We start from the raw sequence: 26,592 nt of genomic DNA on the forward strand, positions 1-26,592 counted from the left end.
CTCTGGAGAGACCTTATAAGCAGCCTTCCAGTACTTGAAGGGAGTCTACAAGAAAGCCAGGAAGGGACTTTTTTGCAAGGGCTTGTAGTGATTGGATAGGAGAGACTGATTTAAGCTTGAAGGGGGGAGATTTAGACTAGGTATTAGGAAGAAATTCTTTACAGTGAGGGTGGTGAGACACTGGAACAGGTTAGCCCAGGGAGGCTGTGAATGCCTCCTGCTTCAAGGTTCAAGGCCAGGTTGGATGAGGTCTTGAGTGACCTGGTTTAGTGGAAGGTGTCCCTGCCCATGGCAGGGCTGTTGGAACTAGATGACATCTAACTTCCCTTCACACCTAAACCATTCTGTGAATCTATGAAATACTTAACTACAGACACTTTAAACAGTAATGTTTCTTAACAGTTTTATTGCTACAAACTGGAACATCTTATCACAAAAAGCTACAAGGCATATTATAACACATACTCTACCATACAGAGTGCAATGCAGTCTCCAAAACAGCCACACTCAACAGCACATTTTTTGATGTTACTCATTCTGTACTATGAGGTAAATATAAGCCTCTGCCATACAGCATCTAGTATTTACCCCACAGACCTGCCTTTCAATTGATTAGACCAAAAATTATTATATCCAACTTTAAATAGACACACCAAAAAATAGGATGCTTAAAAAAATATACAACACAATGTTTTACTCAGATTTAACAGTAAGTTTTCTATAAAAAGCTCAACTAAATAGTCTTAATTTATTTTTAAATGAAATCAGAAGCACAGAGGAATTATATAAACAAGTTCTCCATGGAATGGAATGCATGCATATGGTGGGGAATCTTCACCAGCTTCATCTGGGACTATTAAAAGGTCTTAACCACTTTCTGATCAGAAATGAGAAGCTGTTTTGCCTGCCCCCCACCCCTCCCATCTTTATTTTCTTGCACTTAGTTATCTTCAGTGTGGTCTAAAGTGAAGTCAGTTTGTTCTTCAGTTTCTTCTTCTACCTCCTCTTCTTCCTCCCCCTCAGCTGGCTCCTCAGGTTTCTCTTCCTCTTCTGCTGGCTGCTCCTGAGCCTGATCATTAACTTCAAAAGGATTTTCACCCTGAAGCAAGAGATTGAAGATAAACACTTTAATATTTATTTCAAATGTAGAATAAAATAATACTCATCATTTCAGTAAATGAAAATGGCAGCCACTAAGAAATGGTATGGTATTTTACACAGCTTATTAAGTTTGGTTTTGTTGTTGTTTTGTTGTTTTTTTTTTTTTAAAAAAAAAGAGATTTGATTTAAAATAAGCAACAGGATTTTTATGCACACTGGAAATTGAGAATCCCATAAAGTGTTTTAATGGAAACAGAAACGGCATTGGGAAAAAGCAGAAGTATGTTACAAACACACTCAACCATGCAATTTTAGTTTAGTGTTTAAGTTTCAACCTGTTTTCATTAAGAACTACAGCTGCTTGCTTTTTCTCCCCAATTAAACCCAAATCTAAGAGAAAATAATTTGTTTTGCTTTTCCTAATTATTCCTTTGAATAATTCTATCAAAAAGGTTAACTCCTCAATAAATTAAGAAGAAATCTAGAAATTACATTGACTACCCTGAAATCCATTACTGATCTAGAAGAATTACCAAGCAGATGTCTCAGTATTTTAAATACACTGGGATTCTCGTTTCACTTTTTCTCTATTTCCCACAGTAATTCAGCACAAGACATAGCTCAGCTTTCACTTGTTTACTATGAATAATCAATAAGCAATGAAAAACAACAATATGAAGTATTAGGAAATTTCTAAAGCTCCTCTCATGTTCAAACATCTGATACAGCAAGTCTGATGTGAATGTATGACATCAATCACTAATTACACTAGGACTGGAATTCCAAAAAGAAAAGCTGAGTACTAGGTCTGCCTGTTGAGTACTGTCCTTCTTTGGGTAAGTATTTTGAGTACATTTTGCAGTTAGGATCTTCTAGGTGGCCTACAAATTACTGAAAATTTAGAAAGCTACTAAAAGACTCAGCAAATTCCACTAAATGAAAAGTTGGCTTGCTGTGCCAAAATAAATTTTAAAAAATAAATTCAGATTTAAAGAGTAAGGCAAAGAGAGCAGAATTCTTTGAGACATTATTCAAAATCCCAGGATTATTTTATGCATGCACTTTGTAATGGCTAGCCTACGGCACTGAAGATGGCAACATCTGTTGTGCCAAATGAACTCATAACTTAATCCAAGACATATCTACAGCATCTGAAACCTATAAGTAAAGTAGTATTAAAACTTCAAGGATAGTGTGCTTGTCTTTTTTGGAAGCAGAGTCTCATATGTAAGGGTCAAGTACATAGAAAGCTGGTATCCTAACTTATCTGAGCCCTGTGAAAACGAGGAAATCTCACATTGTAGTTAAAACTCATACCACTCTCAGATGATCCACACTGCAAAAATGAATGGCCAAACCAATTTGATTCCAACATCAAGTGGAAAGCACTGTGAAATAAAGACTGAGAATCTAAACCTTCATTCAGTAAGGATTAGTGCACTCTCCAAAATTGTACTCATCTACTTTCCTTTTAGGATACAAGTGCTAAAGACCTCAGACTACAAAGCTACTAGTGTCATGATGCTGAAGTTCAGCCAAATATTTTCAATCCCATTTGGGTACAGGATTTCCACAGACAAAGAGAAGTCAGTTAATTATTGGGTTACAAATACTCCACCTGGTCGGCATTCAACACATGCCCATCATTAGACACTACTGAGAGAAGAGTTTCATACAGCCTACTAGGGAACATTGTTTCCCAGCAAGAGAAAACAAAAGATAGCCTTGCTCTGAAAATTATTCACAAGGATATCAGAAACCCTCTCATAGGTCTGTTACAAAAGGAAAGATTAAAAAATTCTCTCATGTCTAGGCCTGGCATAACAATGAATTGTAGCTACAGCATTCACTTCTAAAAACTATTTCCACACTCTCACAGACAACTTCTGACTGTCCCTGACTCTTGGGGACAAGCTACAGAAACTTACACTTCATTTCGAGACTTGTGGGTAATCTAGCAGAACTAGATTCAGCACACTATTTCTGAACAGATCTATATGCAATAACAACAGCAGGGTGAAATTAAGTTGCAAACTAAGGATAAAGTTGCTGCCCTCAAGGGGAAGATCCTAACAACTGTGCTACATCCAGCAATGTAGCATCAGAAGCATGCAGCACAGCATGCAGAGCCTATTTTGATGATGGCTGATTGACAGCCACACTAGTCCCCTCTTCCCAGATGGCTTTAAAAAAAACACAAAACAAAACAAAAAAGCCCAGAAAACAAGAATGCAGGAACACCACTGAACTGCTGTAGAAAGACTATGATTCCTACAGAGCATAAAAACACAAGCCGGTAAGTAGTTTACTCCCAAGAGATGCATTGTTTGGGTTCCTTGCCTCTAGAACATTTATATGGCAGAGAAAGCTTACTAGGACTGAACTGGTGTTTACAACCAAAGCTTTGGGATTAAAATGTTCACAGAAACCACACTCTCTCTATCTATTTGTAACACACTTAACAAGCTTGACCCCAAAAGATACCAAAGTCTGCCTGGTAGATTTTAGACTGCCTTCACTAATACACATGATAAAACACTCCTGGGACATAGTAAAATAAAATCTCAACCTTCATGATGTTTCTTTTCATGGGGAGGAACAGAAGGAAAAAAAAAAATAAAGAAAAAGTCACCAACATCATAAGGATCACAAAGGATCCCATGGAGGTTTTGATGACCGGAATCATTTCTAGTACAATAGTTTTCTGGAAACTGAACAGAGATATTTCTAACAGTGCAGACACCAGCTCCAAAGATGCAGCAGCACAGGGAACAGAAGTAGCATTTTCATGCAAAAGACAGAAAGTGGTAGTCTTAGTAGTAGAGAGGAAAATATTTGAACATATTTACAGAAAAAAAATTACAAAATCTGTTCCTTCTGCTTTCCTTTTCACAGTGCAAGCTAGAAATATGTAGTTAAAGGAAAATGGCAGTCAACTGTTTGCAGAACAACACATTTGATGCTCTAAGTTTATTTCAAGTGGATTCATTTATTTGTTTTCTCTTTGCAGATATAGCAACCAACCCATGGAACAGTCTCTAGCTGAAGATTAAATCAAAGGGCATTAAGCACTGGGTAAGTCACAGAACAGCATTTCACTTGAAAGAACTGATCTTGATGACCTGCCTTTGTGACCTCACACAATTTTAGGCAACAGCTCACAGGTCTTCCCTATTCTTAATTTCTTCCTTCCACACTAACATGCAGGATTGGCAACACTTTCCAAAACAATGCTGGGTTTCAGTTGTTTGGGTTTGTTAGAATTTTGGGAGGTTTTTGGATGGAAGGTGGGGAGACGTATTTCCCCAAGCCAGTCTGCCCTTCATCTCAAAGCACACTATTTTTGGCCCCAATAAGTATTTCCTACTCTCCCAGAAGACTGCAAGCACCAAATCCATGCATTGCATGCTCCAGTTCATCACATACTGTATAACAACATTAGATGCCTTCAGTCTGCAGCTGATTATACATTTGGATAAGGATAAGGGATTTGCCTAACCAGAAGCCAAGTACATCTCACTGAACAGGTGCTGCTGAAAGAGTGTTAAGTTCAATCCACCCCAGAAAACACAAGTGCTGGAAATGTCAGTAGTCTCTGTGAAGACAATCTTGCAAATTTTATCTTCTTCAGTTTTCCAACTGATGAATGACAAATTTCCATTCCGCCCTTTACCAGTCCCCCACTAGAGGGCTCTACAGGACAACACACACACACGTACCAGGCTAAAGAACACCGGAAGAGATATAGCTGGAGATCACACACAGACATTCCAGGCTGTGATACCTGGCCATTTGATGCCTTTTCTTAACAGATACGCAGCAGTTGTCTTAAACTGATTCACACCCCCAACCATATATAAATTTGCACAACATGACTAATATGACATTTAAAAATCACAATCTGAAGTACTGCATCGAGTTGTGGGCTCCCTAGAGCCAGAGAGACAGGATCTACTGAAAAGAGTACCACAGAGGGCTACAAAAGTAGTTACGGTACTAGAGCACCTCTCTTATCAGGAAAGACTGAGACACCTGGAAAAGGGAAGACAGAGAGGGGATCACATCAATTCTTACAAATATCTAAATGGTGAGAGTCAAGAGAATGGGGGCAGTCTTTTTCAGTGATGCTCAGGACAGAAGCAGGACATAAGGCAACAGGCACAAACTGGAACACAGGAAGTTCCATCTGAACATACGGAAAAATCCTCTTTTGAGGGTGACAGAACACTGGAACAGGATGCCCAGAGAGGCTGTGGAGTCTCCTTCTCTGGAGATGCAAAACCCACCAGCCAGAATTAATTCTGTGCAACCCACTCTGGGTGAACTGGTTTTTAGCCAGAGTGGGTAGAGAGGTTTGGACTAAATGACCTCTAGAAGCCTCTTCTAACTCCTATCCATTCTGTGAATGTTAAAAGTATATTCAATCTGTGAGTTACCTAGTAGGCAGAAATAGAAGACAGAGCACTTAGGTTAAACTTCATCAACATGGAGAAAACAATGGTATAGCAAACATTACAGATGGCTTATTTCCATTTGCATCTTACCTTCACATACAGCTCGTATCGTGCCTTGACTATAGGATTATTCAAGATACTGGTGGCAGTAAGAACACTTTCCCTTTTTATTTGTTCTCTATAGGCCTAGGAAACAAAATTTTACAGTGAATAACTATCATACACCTATTACAATTATGAAAATTTTAAATTCACAGTCAGTATCTGCAAAGAAAAAACATACTGCAGCATAAAATGCTCATTCTGGGCATTTAAGTTCAAACCACGTAAGAAGCTCAATTAAGTCCAGTAGTGTTTATAGTTTATTGCTTGAGCTTGATCAAAAATATGTATTCATGTGTCACTTTAATAATGAACAACAATCAGTCTACAACCAATTAGCCATTCTCACCTACAGGTAACAAGCACGCTTTTCCATCACAACCTAATGATTGTGAAGATGTCCCTGTTCATTGTAGAGGGGTTGGACTGAATGATCTAATTAAAGGTCCCTTACAATCCAAACCATTCTATGATTCCTTAATATTTAAAAAAAAAAAATCACATCTCATATGTAAATAAAACATTACTTTGGCAATCTTGCTGACTGTGACAGCTGTGACTTTTCACTCATGCTACTCTTTCAACCTTTCTACCAAATTTAAAGAGTGTGCCAGTTTAAACTTTAACAGGGACCAATACCATACTACTGCTAATTCCAAACTGCTGTCACTTCTCTTCAGATTAAAGAATACCTCAGGAAAAAGAATACAGACACCAGGTTAGTTACCTTGCTGGAAACATGCATTACATTTTACAGTTTGTGTGACAAAACCTTTCCAATACTTAGTGACAGTTTAAAACAAACAAACAAACAAAACCAACTCTCCATAATGTAAGAAAGTCATTCCTAAGAACTTTTTCCAGACTTACCACTATCAGCCATTAAGCACACCAACATCTCATTACCTAGGGCTGCTTAATGAGATGGCTGCTTCATGAGACATTATGTTTACAAAGTGTAACAAGGACATTGTAGCTTTCAAGAGAACAACAGCAACCATAGCTCAGAAATTATTTGCATTGAGTACTGTAACACTTGTCACCTACTACTAGATTTAAAAAAGGCCAGCATAAATAACATGTCTGATCTTACTTGTTTTCCTTTTGTGTGGTCAGTAGATTTTAAGTGCTGCTGAACAGAACTGTGTAGTGCAGGAACATAAACACTGCAAGCACTGCAGTGAACAGTCTCAACTTTCATCATGTGGTCATCAGCAGTAACCCCTGCCAAAGAAGATACAACAAATCATTAAAAAAATGTGTTATTCTAGGGAAGGGGGAAATGGGATTGGCTGTTTTGAGTAATCACCCAAATTCAGGCATCAAAATCAGGCTCTCCAAAAGCCATCCCGAAGGAGCAAGTTTTTCACTCCAATGAAAAGTGAAAAACTTTCCACAGAATATATACAAGACCCAGGTAATTACATACAACCAAACTGAACTATGTACAAGAATACCATCTATTTGAAATCAAAACTAATATCCTTAATAATACAGATTTTGATACAAGAAACAAAGCTTCAACAAAACCCCTCATAAGATTTAATTTATTTTTCCTTCCTGGTGCTGAGCGGAGGCATGAAGGTCATAAATGTAGTTCCTTTTGCAATTTTAGGTAATAGCTTGCCAACAGAACATCCTAATAAAGACAAATAGGCCCTCCAGTGCTTACAGAAAGAACACAGGAAGTATATGGGAGACTGTTAGGATGTTGGTAATACCCATTTTAAAGTACTCTTTAGCACTTAAATTCAAATTAAGATCATATTCAAATACAGATTATTGCCTACAGGCACTCAAAAGATGCCCTTCCCATTGGCACTAGTGCATCTTTTGAAATCCCTCAAGCAAAGGACAAAGTGGAAGAATATGACACAGCAAGGTGGGGAAACAAATGCTCTAGCAAAACCCGTAGGGCAGCCAAACAAAGAAATAAAGGCCAAGATTCATCATCTGTAGCCAAGACAGTGCTCAAACATTTTATTTTGTTAGTGTTACTCAAAACTACAGCAACATTCACTCTTACATTATCCAGATCCTTGCCATCACAGTTGACCATTGTCAACTTACTGTTTTATTTTATGCTCTCCTTGAGTCTATCTGCATCCACCTGCTGCCACTCATGCATTAGACTAAATAAACCTCTGGCAAAGCCCACAATTCTGTTCCTCAAGTAGCTAGCACCATGAGACTTCTTGGACAATAAAACAAGTAACATTTTCTACCTCCCACTGTGCTTATGTTCCACATCGCATTGGAAACAAAGCAAAGAATAACAACCAAGTACAGAAAAGGGGTTGAAAGCTAATCATTTTAATCCAAACATTTTACCTAAATCGAAAGAGAACAGCAGGAGAAAAATCAAACTGCTCAACAGCACACACCTTGACATAATGAGTATTACTCACCTTCCATTATATCTTTCTCAGCGGCCTGAGCATTTTCTGTTTGGTTGCTCGTCTGCTGCTTACGCATGGCTGTCTTCTTGAACTTATTCACCATACACTCCTACAGAGAATCAGAAAGAAAATACATTTGTGACATTCCATGTATGATTGTTTCTGTTTCAGTAGGAACCTATGCTTAAAAGATTACTCAAAGTAACTCTGTAGTAACTAGCAATTAACTGCTGTTATTTCTTAAGGCACTGCTTTTTTTTTTTTTTTAAACAATTGTAACACTATTTTACAGACTCTGAATTTGCATTTAGTAATATATGCTGTGTCAAAAGTAATCTGTAAAAGAAGTAACAACGACAAATTAAGCGTATTTTGAAGATCAATTTTAACCGTATTCGAATGTATTATATAGATCAAAAGACAGTTGTCTTACGTGAAGAAATTCCATCACTACTTTGTCAAACTTGGTCTGCTTCTGAATGTGATCCAGTGTTTCCTGGTGAGCTGCACTCTCCAGGTGTGCCTCAATTTCTTTTTCTTCAAATGTGCGAAATTTGCAAAAAGAGCAAGTAAATGCCATCCTATCAAGAGAGATACATTACGTAATGTAACTATTGAAGAAACACTCTTCCCTCTCTCCTCAACCTTATGAGGACTTGACAATGGTATTTTTGCCATTATGAAGGGCAACTGCTACAGGAAACAATACAGATCCAGCCAGTCTCAGAGTTATGAATTAATGAGGAAGATGAAAACTGCCGAAATCAGAAGCTAGCCATTTAAAAACCACATTATTCTGTGGGTTCATCTACCACGGTTCTCTAGTTATTGCACCCTTTGTAGTGCTTCTCAGTCAACACAGTCCCCAACTTCTAACTACAAATAGTCAAGAGTTTATTCAGAGCTCACTTTCTTTACTATACCTATACAATCTAAGGAAATGTGGCCTTCTCAGTACACTAGAGGAAGCAGCAAGGCTACAATCACAATAGTGCACTGACAGAACAGTTTTGCACACACTGAACTGTGGGAGACCAAGCCAAGTTACAGAACTGTTTTTCTTTTTTTGCTACAAATTAGCTCACCATGTATTTAAAACTAGAAAAAAGTCAATTTCTAGCAGCTTGTTAAGTCATTGTGAATATGTATCTAGCTGAAATATATACTCCAAAAGCAGTACCATTCTAAGCTGCTTCTGAGGTGTGCACTGATGTATCCTTAGGGGAAAAGGCACTAGAAATTGTGTATTTCCTGATACAGCTGAGGTCCAGTGAAACATTCAGTCTTCTAGGGACCTGGGTGTTGGGGTTTGGTTTAACTTTTTTTTTGGGGGGGTTAGGGGGGTGGGGTGGGTGTTAGTTTTTTTTGTTTTGTGGGTGAGAGGGTCTGGTGGGTAGCAGAAGCATGTGTGGTTCTTTCACTTGTTTCTTCATTTTATTTCCTAAAAATCAGTCTCAAGGGGCTCTCAGGAAAGACAACACATGCTTACAGAAGGATGAAGGGAAGGGAAAAGATGTAAGTTGTAACACAAACCTGTATCCGTCACCGTATTTTTCACTGTTTTTTTCCCTTCTACGCCTCTGCTTCTCTCTTCTGGCCTCAATTCGTCGTTTCTCCTCTTCCTCGCTTTTACCTTCTCCTTTGCCATCTTAACACAGTAGGAGAAATTTAAAACGTTACATTCCAAAAAAGGAAATACAACACCCAAACCTCAGTACAAGCATCCCACCTTTCTGTCTCTTTCACAAACACCCCAAAACTATACCAAAGTGAGTCAATAGCTTATTTAAATGCCATAAAAGTTCTGCTTTTTTTTCCTCATCTAAAGATGGTTTAAACAATGCAAAATTAATAGTTAGGGGGTTAGATTCCAGATCACATTCATAAAAATCAGGAAATTCAGAGTTAAAGCAAATTCTGTCCTCTTGTGCCTAATTAATAAAGGCCTTATTTGGAACCTTCCACAATTTTAGAACACCACTGCTACAATTCCCTTACATAAAAAAGAAACAATCTAAAGCCATTCTCTTCTGCTGAGAAGGCAGTTTCCAAAATGAAAAGCAAAGGTTCTCATAAAGGAGACACGGCGGTGCTTCATTAAGGTATGATACCCAGCTTGAACTTCAACAACTTCATTATTTTTTCCCCACTAGAATTTGCTTGTTTTCACAGAAAATTGTTCCAAAGATTTTTCAGCTGAAGAAAATAAGTGAAAGAAGACACTGGGGGGGAGGAAGGGGCAAGGGAAAAGAACAAAACAACCACACAACAAAACCCCAACCAAACCTTCAAAGAACTTCATTAAATTATCACCTGGCAATAAGAGTCCAAACAAATGACTAGAAATTAGTTTTGCAACATTAAAGCCTCCTAAGGACACTGACTCTTTGCGCAAGTGTACTTATGTTCACCTTTCCTATGTCTGCTTTAAAAGCCTATGAACAAAGGGAAACAATTAGAATATTATTTAGCTGGTAGTTTTAGCGCAGGAAAAAGATGATCATTTAGTTTTATTTTACACTTCAACCTTAAGAGAGAGGTTTGCCTCCAGGAAATCTGCCTCCACTCAAGAATAACAGAAAGGGTAGTACAGCAGCATAATAAAGGGGGGGGGAAAATACTTGCAAAAAGCTCTGCAATTCTAGAAGTGTCACCAAATACTGCAAACATATCCCCAGACTAATACCTTACATTTCATTCTTGACTACCCCAATGTATTCCATTTTGTAGTCAAGAATCCAGAGAGGAGAAAGCCTCCTATACAAGTTTGGGGGTTTTGTTTGTTTAGGGGTTTTTTTAAGCTCAATACAAAAACAAGAAACAACCACCCACCCAGAGAGGGAATTCCAGTTATTGACCCCAGGGTTTAAATTTCACCTAGTGCCTTACCACCAACATGGAAATACATAGAGGATCACTTCTTTTACTACTATAATAACCATTTCGTATGACATTCTGTGGAGTGAAATGGCCTGTTATCTTGCCCCTCAGGCTCACAAATTCAAATGCCCATTCTGTTACAAGCCAGAGAATAGAAGCTTGAATCTACATATAAACTGTGACTCCCCAGTGGGGCTCTCACTTTCCTTCAGTGAACTTAGAAATTTCAACCCTCCACAGAGTTTTTTAAAAAAAAAAAAAAAAAACAACACAACACATTAACAATTAAAAACAGTACTACTATTTTAAGGAAAATAAACTCTCATCAGTTCATTGCAAACTTCCAGCACTTCTTACCATCAGATTAGACTACATACACAATAGGGCAGCACACAGGGAAAAGACGACTAAATTTGGTTCAGCCTTAAGACTGGATTTCTTGGTGTATGTTTGAAAGTACTATAGTTAACATACACTTTTTAACTTATTTTATGTAAATAACTAGCCCATTTTATTAAGACTGCATGAAACAGACCCTGTGTTCCTGAGAGCAGCCCACTGAGTTAACTACATCCACTGTTACAAAAGTGACTCACCTAAGATTTAAGGGTGAGGTTGATCAGCTAGCGGGATAAATAACAGGATATGGGTGAGGAACCAGTGGGATAACCAACATTTAAGCAATGGAACAGCAGTAAGTATAGAAGATGATTTACATTCATTACACAAAAATTAGAACAAGTCAAACCACAACATACAGAGGTGATCAGAAAGCAGAGACAATAAGCACATACAGGACAAGAAACAGTTATGAATGGATGTTACAATCATCTTCACAGCCTAAAATTATAAAATCTTAAAAAAAATGAAAGAAGGAAAAAAAAAAAAAAGTCATGCTTCTCAGTAACTAGAGGTCATACACACAGGCTTACTAAATTTACTCCATCCAAGTTACACAACTACCATTACCTGACAAAGCAAACTAACTTACCTCCAAAAGTCTGATATCCAAGATCATAAGCATCTCTTGTAAAGTCTTCATATATAACAACTGCACCACTTGTGTCTACTTCAATTTCCTAAAAAAATATGGATTAAGAAAATTAAAAACAAAACTCCATCCTAAATTCAGACAAAGATAGTGCAAATTTACAGTGTATTTACACTAATCCGTTACTTGCTAGTTTTATCACGTGACAACAAAAGAAAGCCAGTTGAGCATGTAGTTAAACTCAGTGTACAAACACTTAAAGCCACGTTTCTCCTTAATGCCTTCACATCTTTCAGAATTAGCTTCAGTCAAAAATCTGTATTCTACATTAAAATATTCTGATTTCCAATTCAGACTTACAAATATTTGAGAATGTTAATACCACCACTCAAAAAGAAGGAAATCAATGCAGAACAATGACATACACATTTAGCTTACTAAATATTTTCTTGCAACTGATCTTCCTATAGGCAAGAACTAATCTTTATACCCTATTAGAGAACACCTGTGAAGACTGATTCTGGCTTTTTATTTACTCTCTTTCCTTGATGTGTCTTAATCATTCCTCTTCACTGCTGTTTAATGATTTCCCTGCCACGCTGTAGTTAAATTTTCAATCCAGCCAAGCAACTTGTAGGCAGTCATCTTGAATTCACATTTCTAAGTGTTCCTATGACAAGTCTGTGCATTACAAAAATAGGCAGGGGTCTATCTGCATAAGATGCATCTTTCACTAGAAAGAACTTCAGACTGCCATCAGACAGTTTTAGATAAAGTAAATTTTAAAAGTAAGGTTTAGAAAAACTTATATAGTTAAGTGCTTCATTTTTGTAACTCTAGATTAATTATTTGTCTTAAGGTATACTGTACAAACTTCTGAAAGAATCACAAACATTTTACAATTCTGGGAAGCTTTACCTCTACAGAAGAATCCTGGAAAGATGTCTTCATGTCTATAAACATAAGAAGAAGAAAAAATAAATAATGTGGAAGTATTGCTGCTGTCAATTAATTTTAAAGAAGTAATATATTTAGGAAAAAATTCAGCATGTTATGCAGCTAGGACAGGTTATATCTCCAATTCATCATATTTTAGTAGTAATACTAAATAGAAGTTCACTTATCCTTGGAAATATAAATTAAGCTGTCTTCTACAATCAATCGCCTATACCTAATTCCATGAACCAAAAAAGTCAAGATTGAAAGGACAATTTTGAGATTATTTTCATACATGTGTTGCTTACCAATTAAAACCAAATTTTCTGTTAGCTGTAACCTACTTTTTAGTTTTCAACTACATGATACTGCTTAGACCCCCCCTTCCAGCTCAAGTTTCAGAAAATCATGTTAAGCCACCCACCAGTTTCTCTCCTCCAGTTTCAAAGGTACAGGAGAGGATGATCAAAAGTGCATTCTATTTTGGTAGGCACTATCTACTCCACTTCTTAAAGTAACTTCAATATTAGGTAATACATTAGTCCTTCAACAGTGAAATCAGCACAGACAAACAGGTAATAAAAAAGGAGTACTCTGTCTGAAGGTAGTTTATAAATAGGAGAACCTACGGAAGTACTTGAAGGACGGCTAAGAGGGAGATCTTTCATATATCTGGATGTGTATTTTACAGACCCATTTCACCACAAAGCTGGTAAGCTCAGGAATAACTTTCCCTATACAAAAGGCAAAGGAGTATGTTCTATACAAACAGTGTCTGCACTTTTTACAGCATTTGAAGTTCAAGTAATGCAACTAGAATTATAAAACAAAAATATTTTCTTGTGGCTGTTTCTGCCAAGACTATGCATTTACCTTGCAAGATTTGAGCTAAAGCAGCTAAATATTTTTAAAATGCAATTTGAAACCAAACTACATAGAAACTCTTTAGATCCAAATTACTGAGGAAATTACAAGCACAAAAACCTAAAATTTGACTGCTGCATGTGCCATTTGAAATACTTAATACTCAATGCAATTCATTTATTCAAAACTCAGTGATTTTTTTTCTTCAGCTTTGTCTCTAGAATCAAAATTATTAGGAGTTGTAGGACATCTCCAGGGAAGCTAAATAAACCAAGCACCTTAATAAAATTTGTATTTTATCCTATTTCCAGTTCTACTCATTACAGCATTTCATTTATAGGGAGCAATCTCTTTGCCTTTCATCAATTATTCTGCAACAAACTTCACTGTTTTCTCAGTTTGCCTCCCATTCGCCTACACAAGTACGTCTTCATTTTCGCTGCACTGCAGTTGACGCACTACTTTTTATATCCAAAGTATATGGACAGCAAGGCCTAGGCTCATGCAAAGGTCTATTTTCAAGTTTGTGCAGAAGTGCCCAGGCTCATGCAATGACACAAAATTTGTCAGCCACTGCACTTAAGGCAATCTGAGATCTGAAATTGTTTTCAGTGGTGAAAGTTTGCCTCCAGGAGGTATCACTACAAAGCCTGAATAAAATAAGTCTTCAGCAGTACATATTTAAGCATATAAAAATGTTCTAGTTAATCCAGCAATATATCTTTGCAGTAGAAGAGTTCACAAGAATCAACTCCTAAAATGTTGTGAAGTACTTCAAAGGCAGAAAACTATGAACTACAAAACAGCACATACAGCACTCTGCACATTAAATTGCTAATTAATAAATACAGCAATTTGAACTTCAGAATTTTGACACTTGTTACTTACTAGGTGATTTTTTCTGGCTGAGCTTCAAAATAGGCTTTGTCATTTTGGGTTTCTTGATAAATGTCCCACCAGGTTTGTTATATGGCTGTGGTATCATTTTTCTTTTTATCCCTCTTGCAGCAACTGCTGCAGGACTGGGTTTGTTATGATAGTCAACCACAATTCCGGGTCTGTGCATTCCGCCAAAGTCTCCCATATGCTGAAAATTTTTGAAATCAAGAGAAATGTATTAGTACATGGAATCAAAAGAAAAACCAATTACTTGGTACGATAAAAGTGTGAACTAAGTACAACGTGTGTTCTAGAGCAAAGTGCGTGGGAAATTTAAGCTCCCAGTATGATGCTGTATTGTGCAAGGGCCTTGTGGGTGTTTGTCCAGAAAAATGAGTATTTACATATAAACTGTGTTTCTGCTTATTCAGAACCATTGTCCAGACAATGAATGTATCTATCAGAGTTCACAGCTCAGCCTAACACCTTGACTCCACTTCAGATTTGAGATGATGAACGACTTCTCTATCTGGGAAAAAACAGAGCTAACCAACCTAGTTTTTGACACTTTCACCAGAAGCCCTCTTTTAATACTGACCCCAAAAAAACAACAAAACGACCACCAAACAAACAAATAAACAAAAAAAACCCATACTAGCTTCTTTCTCCCAGATGATTAAATGTGATTGCAAAGAATCTGAATAAAGAATGCTGTCCAGTGTGGAACAGTGATTAATTGGAAGAAGATCATTCTTCCTTTCACCTATTTTATCCACTGAAGTCAAATTCAGAATTTAAAAGTTGGGCTTGGAGGGAGCAATACAAAAACATGGCGACATCAGGAATACAAATTCAGTTGAAAAACTACCTTTCTGTTTCTAAAATGCTGTATAGTCATTTATGGACACTTATGAAAGTAACCTTTCTGAACGCATGGAATACACGAATAATTTGAAGAAGAAGAATTAAGTAGATGCAGTATCTTCAAAAGTACTAACATACTTCTTAATATTAACTCAATTGATAAAGGGCAGAAGAGAGCCCACTGACTGGATGGGTGACTTGGATAAGCAGAAATATTTGTACTGCCATAAGAATTAGTATTACACTATAGAAGTTCGAAGAACATAAATGTAACTTCAATACACTTCAGGAAAAGAATGACTCTTTTTAAAGCAGATATTGAATGACAGACAGAAGGTACTAACTTAGGCACTTTTCCTAATCAGAAGTTCATGCACAAGATCTCCATGTTTAGTTGTTACTGACTACGCAGCATGTACATTTACATTGTACACACAAATTTGACATGAAGTATGAACTCGGGTAATTTCAAGTACTTTTTTTTTTTTTCCCCAGACAGTCTAGCTATTAAAGGTGCAATGCATTTTACATATGGTAAGTAGTTTAGCCTTTACATTCTCCTTTAAGCATGGCAGACTAAAAAGATAAATTTCAAAAGCAAAACAAAAGAAATAAGGCTACTTGGTTGTACATCTGTACATATTTTTCTTTCAGATCCAATGAGTTCTGAAAGGATGGCATCCAAGCCTAAGAACCTAAGAACTCTCCGCTTCAAAAGCAGAGAAACAAAGAATGTTTCTCATACCATGCTGCATGCTAGCTAGCAGCCATGTGCAAATCAGCTAGAATTTGAATATGGCAACTATAGTACTCAATGACGCTGCGAAGTAGACTTTCTAGAACAAAACCACCACGCATTTTGGCATTTATGAGACCTAGTAAAAATAACCTTCCTCTACACTTCAAGCTACTAACAACTTGTATGGTTTAATGCTAACAAATTTCTTCCCAAAGAAATACGGCATGCTTAAGAATTGACACCTAGAGGCACAGGCAGAAGTGTTCACTGCACACTTGATGCTTAAAGAAACAATCAGAATTGGGATTATAAAGCCAAGATAAAGGGACACCATCAACTTAAAATTAGTACTTCCATCAGACTGTTTTTCTTTTATTCTCTTCTGTTGTATTTTCCCCCTCTTTCATTCAACACCAAGCATTACTTCTCCAAACCATGAACCACTATTACATTTACAGTTAATCTTGCTGTTTGTTGGACATACAGTTTTTACAACCAACACTGGAAAGGAATCCACTAAAAAGAACACAAATCCTCAAAATAAGAATACAAGTAACAGGACAACATGCACAATCTGGAAGTTGACCTTACTTCTGTGAAAGGATCCAGTTTCAAGTTGATGATGACCCTTTAACCGTGCTTTAGTTTTGAAAAAGAATCACTGTGACTGCTAGCTACCCACCTTTGCCATTTCCTCCCCATCACCCTCCCAATACACAAGTCAAAGTAAGAATTAAGTTGAAAAGACAACCTGACGATTGATAAAGCATGTGTTCAACACACTGAAGAATCAGCTAAACTTTTACCTTTAAAGGAAATAAAAGTGCTAATCTAGCATTCACAACCTGGAGTTTATTTTTGCTTATACATTGCACCTTTAACCTACTCAAAACTTCAAAAGACTTTGTATTGAACTTTTACAATATTCAAGAATTTCCCCACCAGCAGCAAAGATGCTAGTGTTGACAAGGAAAAATGCAAGTCCTTTTAATCCCTTTTAGACCAAACCTAGTACTTTTATCTTCACCTTTCAAACAAAAGGAGAGAATTAACAAACCTTATCAACTAGTTTTCTATTACTCATTACTTTCACCAGAAAGAGAGACTAGGTTCTACTTGAAGATTGTTTCAAGGGGGTAAACAACATTGTCAACCATGATAGTTTGCTTGGACAAAAAACCCACACTGTACTGAACAGTGCATTCATTTTAAAGCGGTCTTGAAAGGGTTTAAAAGAGTGTCTAGTGAAAAGAATCTGAAAAGATTCTGTACTTACTCCTCGGCCTCGGCCTCTGCCTGTTGATGGTCCTCCAAAAGCATCATAGTTTCTGCTTCCAAATCCACTTTCAGGATAAGCAGGCGTTCCTCTCCCCCGAGAGCCTACAGGTGCAGGCTTCATATGGGGTGAAGAAAAACTGCTGTAGGAAGAGTAACTCTCTCTTCCTCTGTCCTCCATAAACCCAGGCCTCAATTTTGAACGGGAGTAAGGTGCTTCCCAGCTAGACCCGCCCTGGCTTCTACCTCCGAAAGAGTCAAGGCTATTCCGGTAGGAGTTGTCAAATCGACCACCATAACTACCTCCGAAGCGGCTTTGTTCGGGTTCATTATAACCATAGCCAGATCTGTACAGATCTCGCCCACCCAGAGAAGACCCGGAGTCGTAAGACTCGTAAGGTCCAAACCTGGAAAAGTTGCACAGTGAGGAGAAAAAAAAGTAAGCTTACTAATGTTATACATTTCAAAAGACAAGTTATCAGTTGACATTTATCAACTAAAATCAATTTATTACTATACTGGTCCGTACAGTTGTGTTATTGTTTAAACTTGATTAGGGCTGGGCAAACCACACTATGACCAGATAGAAAGCTATCTGAGCCATGTTTGCTACAGACAATTCTAAAGTTCAGTATGCCTGAACTTTATTTACTTCAAATTTTCAGCAACATTTATTTACTAAAACATTATTAGAGCCCAGCCCTAGTCTCACAAAAATAATCACCTGCAGACATTCATAGGCTAGTCAGACTCTCCTTTCTTCAGAATCATGCCCTCAAATTCTAACAGTTAAACAGCAGCTGAAAGGCAGCTTTGTTCTCAACTGCATGGGGGGCAAAGGAGTTAAAAAAATAAAAATCTCCCTTTTTGTTTTAAGTGGTATAGTTGTGAGTCTTAAACACCCAACAGTTCTCGTTTCAACATGCTCTTCCATTCCTGTTTGTATTTTCTGGTAATTTTCTTCCTTGTAAAAAAAAAATCAATCAACCTCCCAGTCCAAGAGTTCATGATCTTCAGTGTATCTGTGTCTCACTTGCAGATCATTAAGTCTAGCAACCCAGGATTTTGAAAGTCTACCGAATGCACGCACACTGGACATAAAAACAGTCCTCGGCATTTCAGAGTGCAGTAACAGGGACCTTCAATTATTTACCAAGAGTCTGCTTTACCTGGGAGGGTGAGTCAGGCTAGAAATCATCAATACTTGTAACCACTTGGAAGGGAAACACATTAGTGTTCCTGCAGGGTTATAATAGGCTGGTTCAGCTTGGAAAAGACAACTAGAACAGACTCAAATTACTGCACCTACAATAAACTGAATACCTTCATTTGAAAAAATATTAGGCTCAAAACACCCAAAGCTAGACAGAAAACGACACAATCTACAAAAAGAGCCCATGCACAACATTAATGTTACATGGCAAGAGACATTTCAGTGTTCAAGTAGTCATTCAACCTCAATCATATGCAGATTACTATTTGGTAGGTACAGCTCATTCCTGAATCTCAGCTCAGACTTTTAAGTCAAGCTTAATGTTGACCATTAAACAAATTGTACTTAACTAAAATGTTTAGCAACCGTGCAGCAAAACACAACACCTCTCCAGCCTCCCTAATTAGTACTGTCCTTGCTCAGTAGCACCACAGTGACTACAGCCAGACGAGAATTCAAGGGCGCACACAAGAAAACCATCTAAGTTTTCTTCACATATTTCCTCCAGGATAGAATCACTACTCTGAAAAGCATGCTTCTCTGCATACAGTATTACAACCTAAATCAAATCAGCTGCTCCCTACTGTTTTTATCTGAAAGAGCAACAGTAATAGTATCCTAGCATTAAATACACAACTTTAAGACCACTGCATCAGAATTTTTATTTTTAGACCAATCTATCTTGCAAAAGCAGCCCAGAACATGCACAGAGTTTCAAGTGTAATCAGTACCTGCCAATGAAATAATCTGGACATGACTTTCAGATTCAATACCAACATTATTTGATCACTGCACATTCAAACCAAAGAACACATACCCTAAATGTTCCTTGAAAACGGAATGTTGATAGATTCGGTCTAAGGCACCAAAGCAGTTAGGTCTAGTCTGCTATGTCAGAAATGGTACGTCAGGCCAATCAGCTACAAATTGCTAGCCATTACCAAAAACTAAAACTTTTTCCATTTCATTCAAAGACGCATTGTTTCTCTGTCAAGCTCTTCCACAAAAATGCTGAGTATTGCAAGGATCTAGCTCCTACAGTTTAGCATTTGCTAGGATTTACCAAACATGAAGACTCAGAACGAAAAGTGTTCATACAAAATCATAACAACATGCCTCAGGAACACTTAAGTTAGAAGACAGAATGATGTCAATTTAAATTGGATTTGAGCAGGTCTTGGGACAACTGAAGGATTATTTTACCTGTTACCACCACCACCACCTCCTCCGCCTCCACCTCCATGACTCTCCATCCCATAGGACTGGTTTAGGTAAGAGTCCACGGATCGTGGGCCACCATAGCCTCCATGCCCATAATCACGGTCCATGTCTAAAAAAAGAGCAGAAAAATGTTCATAAAGAAAGCAAGCAAGAAGTCTTATTAAGTGATCTATCTTAAATTCTTAAGTAAAACGTTCACTTTTTTTGCCACAGCGCTTACAAGCAAAACACAAAACTGTCAGTTACACATCGATTTTGACATTGTGCTTAGGGAAGCCATGTATTTTTGTCATTATCTGAGCACCTCTTAACTGAATCAAGGTCATATTTTTCTCAGTAGTGGATTAACTTGGGATTGTTGTTTCATCATCTGGAATTTAGATGAAAGTTAAACTAAGATAATTAAGCGGAGAAGCCCAATGTAGAACACATCAGAAGTTCAGGAAGAATTAAGACCACTTCCCATCCTTTAATAATACACACAGCTCACAGGTATCTGCTTTCTCTATCTAATGGCACAACAAACCCTCACTCACACTGACAGAGACTCTGTATCAAGGTTATAAGCTCTCATGCTGCAGCGTGAACTCAGTACCTATGTTAAAATCAAAACGATTTTCTCCCATCTAGCACTAACAAAAATCCACTCAAATCAGCACTGACTTGCAGCTCACCAACTGCACTAAGATGCTGGCATTTCATAGCTGATGTCACTTGACAGCACCTTTGTCTCGTAATAAAGTCTGGCGAAAGAACAAACCTCTTCCTCAACATTGGAATTCTGATGCGAAAGTTCTTTCTAAATAAATATTCACTGCTTAACAAGTATGATTCTTGGTCTTTCTGTAACATACACAATTTGCACTTTGCTGGCACTCTAGTGACAAAAACTGCTTCCTGGTATCAACCAACACCAACTTTTGGCCAATACAAAGAAAGCCTGGCAAGTCAAGCCTCATAGAAAAGGTAATGCAGAGAAGGAAAATGCAGTGAACACAAGAAGGCTAAAAACAAAACCACAGAGTCATCCACTCTGACAAGAGAGCATTTTATACATCTCAAAAATCTCCAAGTGTTAGTCACTGACTTTCCAGAAGTTAACAGGACAAAAAGCTCACTTGAAGTCATGAAAAATTTTCCTCTTTATAGAAACATAGTAATTCTCTGTGCATATCACTTCATATAAATAACTGTAGTGATAAAAATTACATATACTATTTTCTGCTTGTATCTGCTTCTTGTTAGCACCAGCTATTGTATTTTCTTACCCCTATCAACAACAATTCTGCAAATGGCATTGAGCTGCTGATTTTTCCTTCTAATGATCATAAGTACTTTCCAAAAATTAAAGATCCTACTTCTGAAACAAAAACTTTGAACATGGAAGTTGCACTGCACTTTTCCATGTTCCAAACAGATAAAGATTTTGCAGCAAAGCATGAAAAAAAGTTTGTCAAAATATTAATCATGTAGTACCACAGTGCATTAACTTAAACTGCAAAAAGCTACTCTTAACAGCTGAGCCTTCTGATAGAAGCATCCAATATTTCTCTCTGGTGTGACTGAGCAATCTACCACCTAAACCAGTGTAATACCCTCAAGAATGCCTACATAAAGATGCAGGCCAGTAAAAAGAATAAGGTAGTCATAGAATCAGTTTGGTTAGAAAAGACCTTTAAAATAAATCACTCTCCATAGCTAAAGAAAATTCAAAATTTCCATATGAAAATAACCAGGAAGTTAAATGTGTGGATAAGGGGCAACAGACAGAAACTGGGACAAAGGACCTCAACTTGACAAAAAACTTTATTATGAAGGTGTCTGAGCACTGGAACAAGCTGCCCAGAGAGGCTGTGGAGTCCCCTTCTCTAGAGACTTTCCAAACCTGCCTGGACACGTTCCTGTGTGGTCTGCCCTTCACAATGCTGCTTTACCAGGGAAGGCTGGACTCAGTCGCCAGAGGTCACTTCCACCCCCTACCATTCTATGATTCCAAGTAGTAGGTAAGACTCAAAAATCTGCTGACACAAAGGACTCCAATTAAAAGAAAAAAAAAATTAAGATCAGAGAAAAATTGAAATCGTATTCACAGCACAAAGAAACAAAATAATTTTCAATAGTGTTCTCCATTTAGAGTGTCTGCAAAGGCTAGGAAGATGAGAAAGGATCAAGATGTTGCAGTAATAAATGAAAAAAATTACTTCAGAAAAAAAAATCCTAACGTCTTTACACTTTCTTTAAAAAAAGTACCAACCTAACCAAACTAAATTTCCCTATATTTTAAATGCATAATCCACAATGACTTCAACAAGCTTAAGAATCCATTGTGCAACATTAAATACCCTTCTTTCCAGGTACCTTCTTCAGAACACTATGCCTGCTACAAGATCACAGCCCTGTCATTAGACACAAGTTTTAACACATCATTGAGTCCCACACAAAAAAAAGGAATCAATTCAACAACTAAGATGAATTTTAGGAATACCAAGAAAAACTATTTCCCCTTTCAGATCAAAAGCACAATAGCGACAGTAATCAAAATATTAATGTGATTAGTTAATAGTATTACAGTTGATGATATTAACAGAATTTATTCTACAGGCAATGTCATCTCTGTCTCAAATCAAGTCATTAGCAAGGGACAAGGTGGAATTACAGCAGTCATCAGCCATCCAAAGAAAAGTGCTTCACACTGGCTAGAAATTTCCAACAGAAAAACTTTGTCAAGAACTCAAATGAAAACTGGGCAAAGATGAAAACTCTCAACATCCATCTTCTATTGCCATCTACTGGCCCCCTACTGAACAGTCCACTGTACATAACATGGAGAAGACAAAGCTTTATGTGTGCTTTAGTATACGTACAATGCATAAGTATTGTTAGATGTTTCAAGCTGCATACATAGTAATTAAAGTTGTTTAATAATTATGAATAGAAGGCTTAAATTATAAAAATGAAAACATTATTATGGAGGTACATGAAAGGAACATCTAATTGTGCAACATATATTTGATTAGTTACTTGCCACAGGAAACACCTGGATTCACTTTAATACTAGCATAATCAGAGCTCAGAAAAGCATGTTCTGGTTAATGGCTACAGTGAATAGTCCAGTAAGATACATAAACCGCTACTTAAGAAGAATCTTTTCTACTATACAGCAAAAGGACATTTAATTTGGAATCAATACAGAGGATTAAAAACCAGGGCCATAACTTCATTTATTTTACTACGAAGAAAGATAAATGCAAAATAGTATCACTGGCAAAAAAAAGACAGACTCCAGGAATGCATCATAAATACTGCAATCAAAGATGCACCTGTAATCCACCATGTTATTTTTGTGTAACAGTCAGCAAGACTATGAAGAGATCCAACAGCAAATACTTTTTTGATGGCATCTGTAAATGAAGTTTTAGTGCAGCTTATGATCAAGTTTTTGTATTAACATTGGTTTAGTAGTCACTTAGCGTGCTGGCAAGATATGGCAAATCATTTTTTGAGTCACTAAACTCATAAGCTTAATCATCTTAGAGAAATACATACATTCCTTTTTGTTACCTCCACATGGCGTTTTTGACAGTGTAAAAACAACAGCTATTTTACTTTACATGCTTTCTATATTCCTTCCCATACTGTTAAACTTCTACAAAAATTTTTTAAATTGTAAAAGCCATTCCAGATTTTGTTTCCATGTCTGTATAAAAGGGGAAAACATGCCATTTCTCTTCAACAGAAGTTGTAAGAATCAAATGCAGTAGTCCACAAGAACATAAAATACTGATTTATGCAAAACCCATCATAAGAAAAGGCTCTTATTTCCACACTCCCACCCCCCATCCCCACTCCTTGATCTCACAATTTTGATTTGGAACGTGCAGGAGTTTATGTTGACATGCCCAAGATGAAAATCAAGTCTCAATCCCAGCCAGTTATAAAGTTATAACTCCTCAAGAAAACATGTGCAGTCAAATCATGTTATGTACTTTTAATAACCCATTTGTTGCTTCTTTGTTTTATTTTTGTTTTTGTCAACACTGACTGTTCAGCCCCAACGCTTTTTACAGGTTAGACGTATTTATAGCTCATACCTGAGACTGACCCACTGGGCATGTTCACACCACAATGCATGGGGGTATCTGGGAATCTCCAATCTCTGTCTTCAGCTGGAGAGGATGGGTCAGTGAGAATGACTTAGTGCTTAGCAAGAGCCGGAGGGGAGAGACAGGGAGCCGCAACAAGAGGCGGCTTTTTCTCCTGTCGGATCTCCAGTCTCCTGACACGACCCCCTCACGGAGCTCGCCCCGAGCTCCCCCCCGTCTCTGCCCGCACCGCCCCCGCCCACCGCCTCCCGCACACCCCCCTCTCGCCCCGCGCCCCAGGGCGCCTCGCCCCGCGGAGGGCCGCCCCCGCCCGCGCCGCCCGCCACCCCGCACCGCCTCCCCCGCCCCGGGAGGGCCCTCCTCCCGCGCAGCCCTCCCGCCGTCAGCCGCCGCAGCTCTCCCGACTTGGGAGAGGCGGCGAGAAGGAAGACGAGAATGTGGATGAGGGGAACGCTGTCCTGCACGGAACAAAGCGGCAGCTGCCATTTTGAGACGCGGCCAGGCCCCACGGCGGCAGCAGTGGCGGCGGCCGGGCCCTACCCTTGCTTTGGGGGTGCGCCCTCACCTTCCCCGTAGTCCATGGCGACGGCGGACTCTGCTTCCCACAAGAGGTGACGGCCGCAGCAGCGCAGCACAGCAACAACCTCGAGCTCTCTCGATGGCGCCTTACGCCACAATGAGGTGAGGTGGGACCTGCGCGCGGCAACGAATCCACGGTGCGCGGCGATTGGTCCGGGTGCGGCGTCACGTGATCAGTGTGACCTGCAAGGGGAAGGAGGCCGAGGCTGGCGGCGACGCCGAGTGATGCGCTGGCATAAGGTGCCCGGATTGGCTTTGTCACGAGGGAGACCGCGCGGCGGCCATGTTAGGCTCTGGCAGCCACCATTTTACGTTCTGGCGTCAGGCTGTGCTCGAAACTCCTGCGAGATTGACAGTGGCGAAACCTGCGGACCTTTACCCTCCCATACACACAGCCGTGGGCCCTGGTGAAGCGGCCACTGCACAAAACACACCGCACTGTTCATAAGTACTATTACCTGTTCTTATCCCGAGCTAGAAGTCCGACAGTGCCTGGTCGGAGGTAGCCCTAAGTGGGTTGGTTCCCTGCAGCTCCACAGCCTGGGGTGCGAGAAGCCGCGTCCCACCACGGCTCTACCAGCTCCTAGCAGGGACTGCTGCTGTGTTACACGAACCGAATTGTTTTGCAAAATCCAATGCTTATTTAAGCAATGCCATTCCTGTAATGCCACCCTCATAGGAACTTAACATCATAACGCTGGTTTATCTGTCAATCTCAAGACAAAGCATTTCAGCAAGCTGCTCTGAAACTAGCTGCTCTGACTAACGGCAAACACAGACTGCAATTACTTGTGGGAGAGCACTGTGCTCATCTATGCAGCCAAACATTCGAAGAACAGACTTTGCTCCAGACACATCATAATTTGAAAAAAATCTGAGAGTCTTGTGTGCAGCTCTCATATGGACAAGTATCTCATTCCTTATAGTTTCTTAATGTTTTATACAACCCTGAAAGAAACAAGAAAAAAAAAAAAGGGCATGTGAGAGTGATGAGCAGCTCTTGTACAGAACACTTCATAATACGTCTCTCAGAACAAGCTGTGGGTGAACTCTGATCGTAAGGTTTGGCAAAGCCATTATCTGCTAGGGTTTGATTCTCAGGGGGAAACAAGGCTTCTTTCAGACTCGGGTGGCTGGCAGGATGGCATCAAAAACTTCCCGTTTCTCCCTATCTGAAAAGTAGTAAAAGCCCCATTATAGGAAAGGAAAATTTGACTCACCCAGGTCCAGAGTCCCTGTTTTGTATTAAACTCTGGCAGAGAAGTCAATTTCCCTCCCCTAGCTCTGGATGGCAGCAGATGCGAATGTACTTGAACCACAGACTTCAGCTACAGCGATGAAGAGCACCACAGCCTGCAGTTTTCTCTCATGAGCCCTTCTCTGGTAGCTCTCAGCTCCCTTCTCTCCCCAGCATCACAGAAGAAATACATGTCGAGAAAACGGTTATTTCCCACCAAAAGGAATCCTTCCTTCAGCTCGACCACTGGTACATTATGCCTGGGCAGAGTAGTGATTTCAAGGTCCAAATGAGCCTCATAAAGACTTGCTTGTGCACCCATCCTTCTACACGTGCACTTTTGTGCAGACTGGACAAGTTTCTTGCATTGAACATGAGATTTTTACAACAGCCATTAGTCTATACGTTCAGGTCAGTATGCCTCACATTTGCCACACAGCAGCCTCTTTTCAGCAGCCTTTTTTGCACTGGTGGGTGCAGCGCTGCTCAGTCTTGCGCTTGTGAACAGCAACAAGGAGCGGCATCATGCTGCCCTGCAGATGGGAGCAGACCAGTGTGGGGGCTGTACGGTCACAGAGGTTCCTGCTGGAAGGCACCCGTTACTGGGCATCTGCCTCTGCATGACTGCCAAGGGCCTGCCTGCCACTTCACCACAACCTGGCACAGATGTTTCTTCTCAAGAAAAAAACAAAAAACTACATAGTTGAAGATTTATCTTGTACAAGCAAATGCATGGGTACAGGTCTATGCATTTT

General features: G+C 38.9%; 1 protein-coding gene across 1 annotated transcript; it reads right to left on the minus strand.

Annotated features, from left to right (window-relative positions):
- Positions 1-396: 396 nt before the first annotated feature.
- Positions 397-24,752, minus strand: ZNF326 (zinc finger protein 326). Its single transcript, XM_054165089.1, has 13 exons — positions 24,587-24,752; positions 24,010-24,084; positions 19,901-20,027; positions 17,486-17,891; positions 14,616-14,814; positions 12,846-12,880; positions 11,928-12,015; positions 9,590-9,704; positions 8,490-8,637; positions 8,066-8,165; positions 6,751-6,881; positions 5,646-5,741; positions 397-1,099 (listed from the first exon to the last, which is right to left on the minus strand). The coding sequence occupies exons 1-13, from the start codon at positions 24,600-24,602 to the stop codon at positions 941-943; spliced, it is 1,695 nt and encodes a 564-aa protein (XP_054021064.1). The 5' UTR covers positions 24,603-24,752; the 3' UTR covers positions 397-940.
- Between the last annotated feature and the right edge of the window lie 1,840 nt (positions 24,753-26,592).

This window comes from Dryobates pubescens, chromosome 11 (assembly GCF_014839835.1).
Source record: "Dryobates pubescens isolate bDryPub1 chromosome 11, bDryPub1.pri, whole genome shotgun sequence".
In the NCBI taxonomy this organism is placed as follows: domain Eukaryota; kingdom Metazoa; phylum Chordata; class Aves; order Piciformes; family Picidae; genus Dryobates; species Dryobates pubescens.

Excerpts from the sequence above, each read along its gene's own strand:
- ZNF326 (XM_054165089.1), bottom strand. Across the intron at positions 8,166-8,489 it reads TAGTGATGGAATTTCTTCAC|GAGTGTATGGTGAATAAGTT; the intron begins GTAAGACAACTG and ends GATTCTCTGTAG. Across the intron at positions 6,882-8,065 it reads TGAGAAAGATATAATGGAAG|GGGTTACTGCTGATGACCAC; the intron begins GTGAGTAATACT and ends CTTCTTTGGCAG.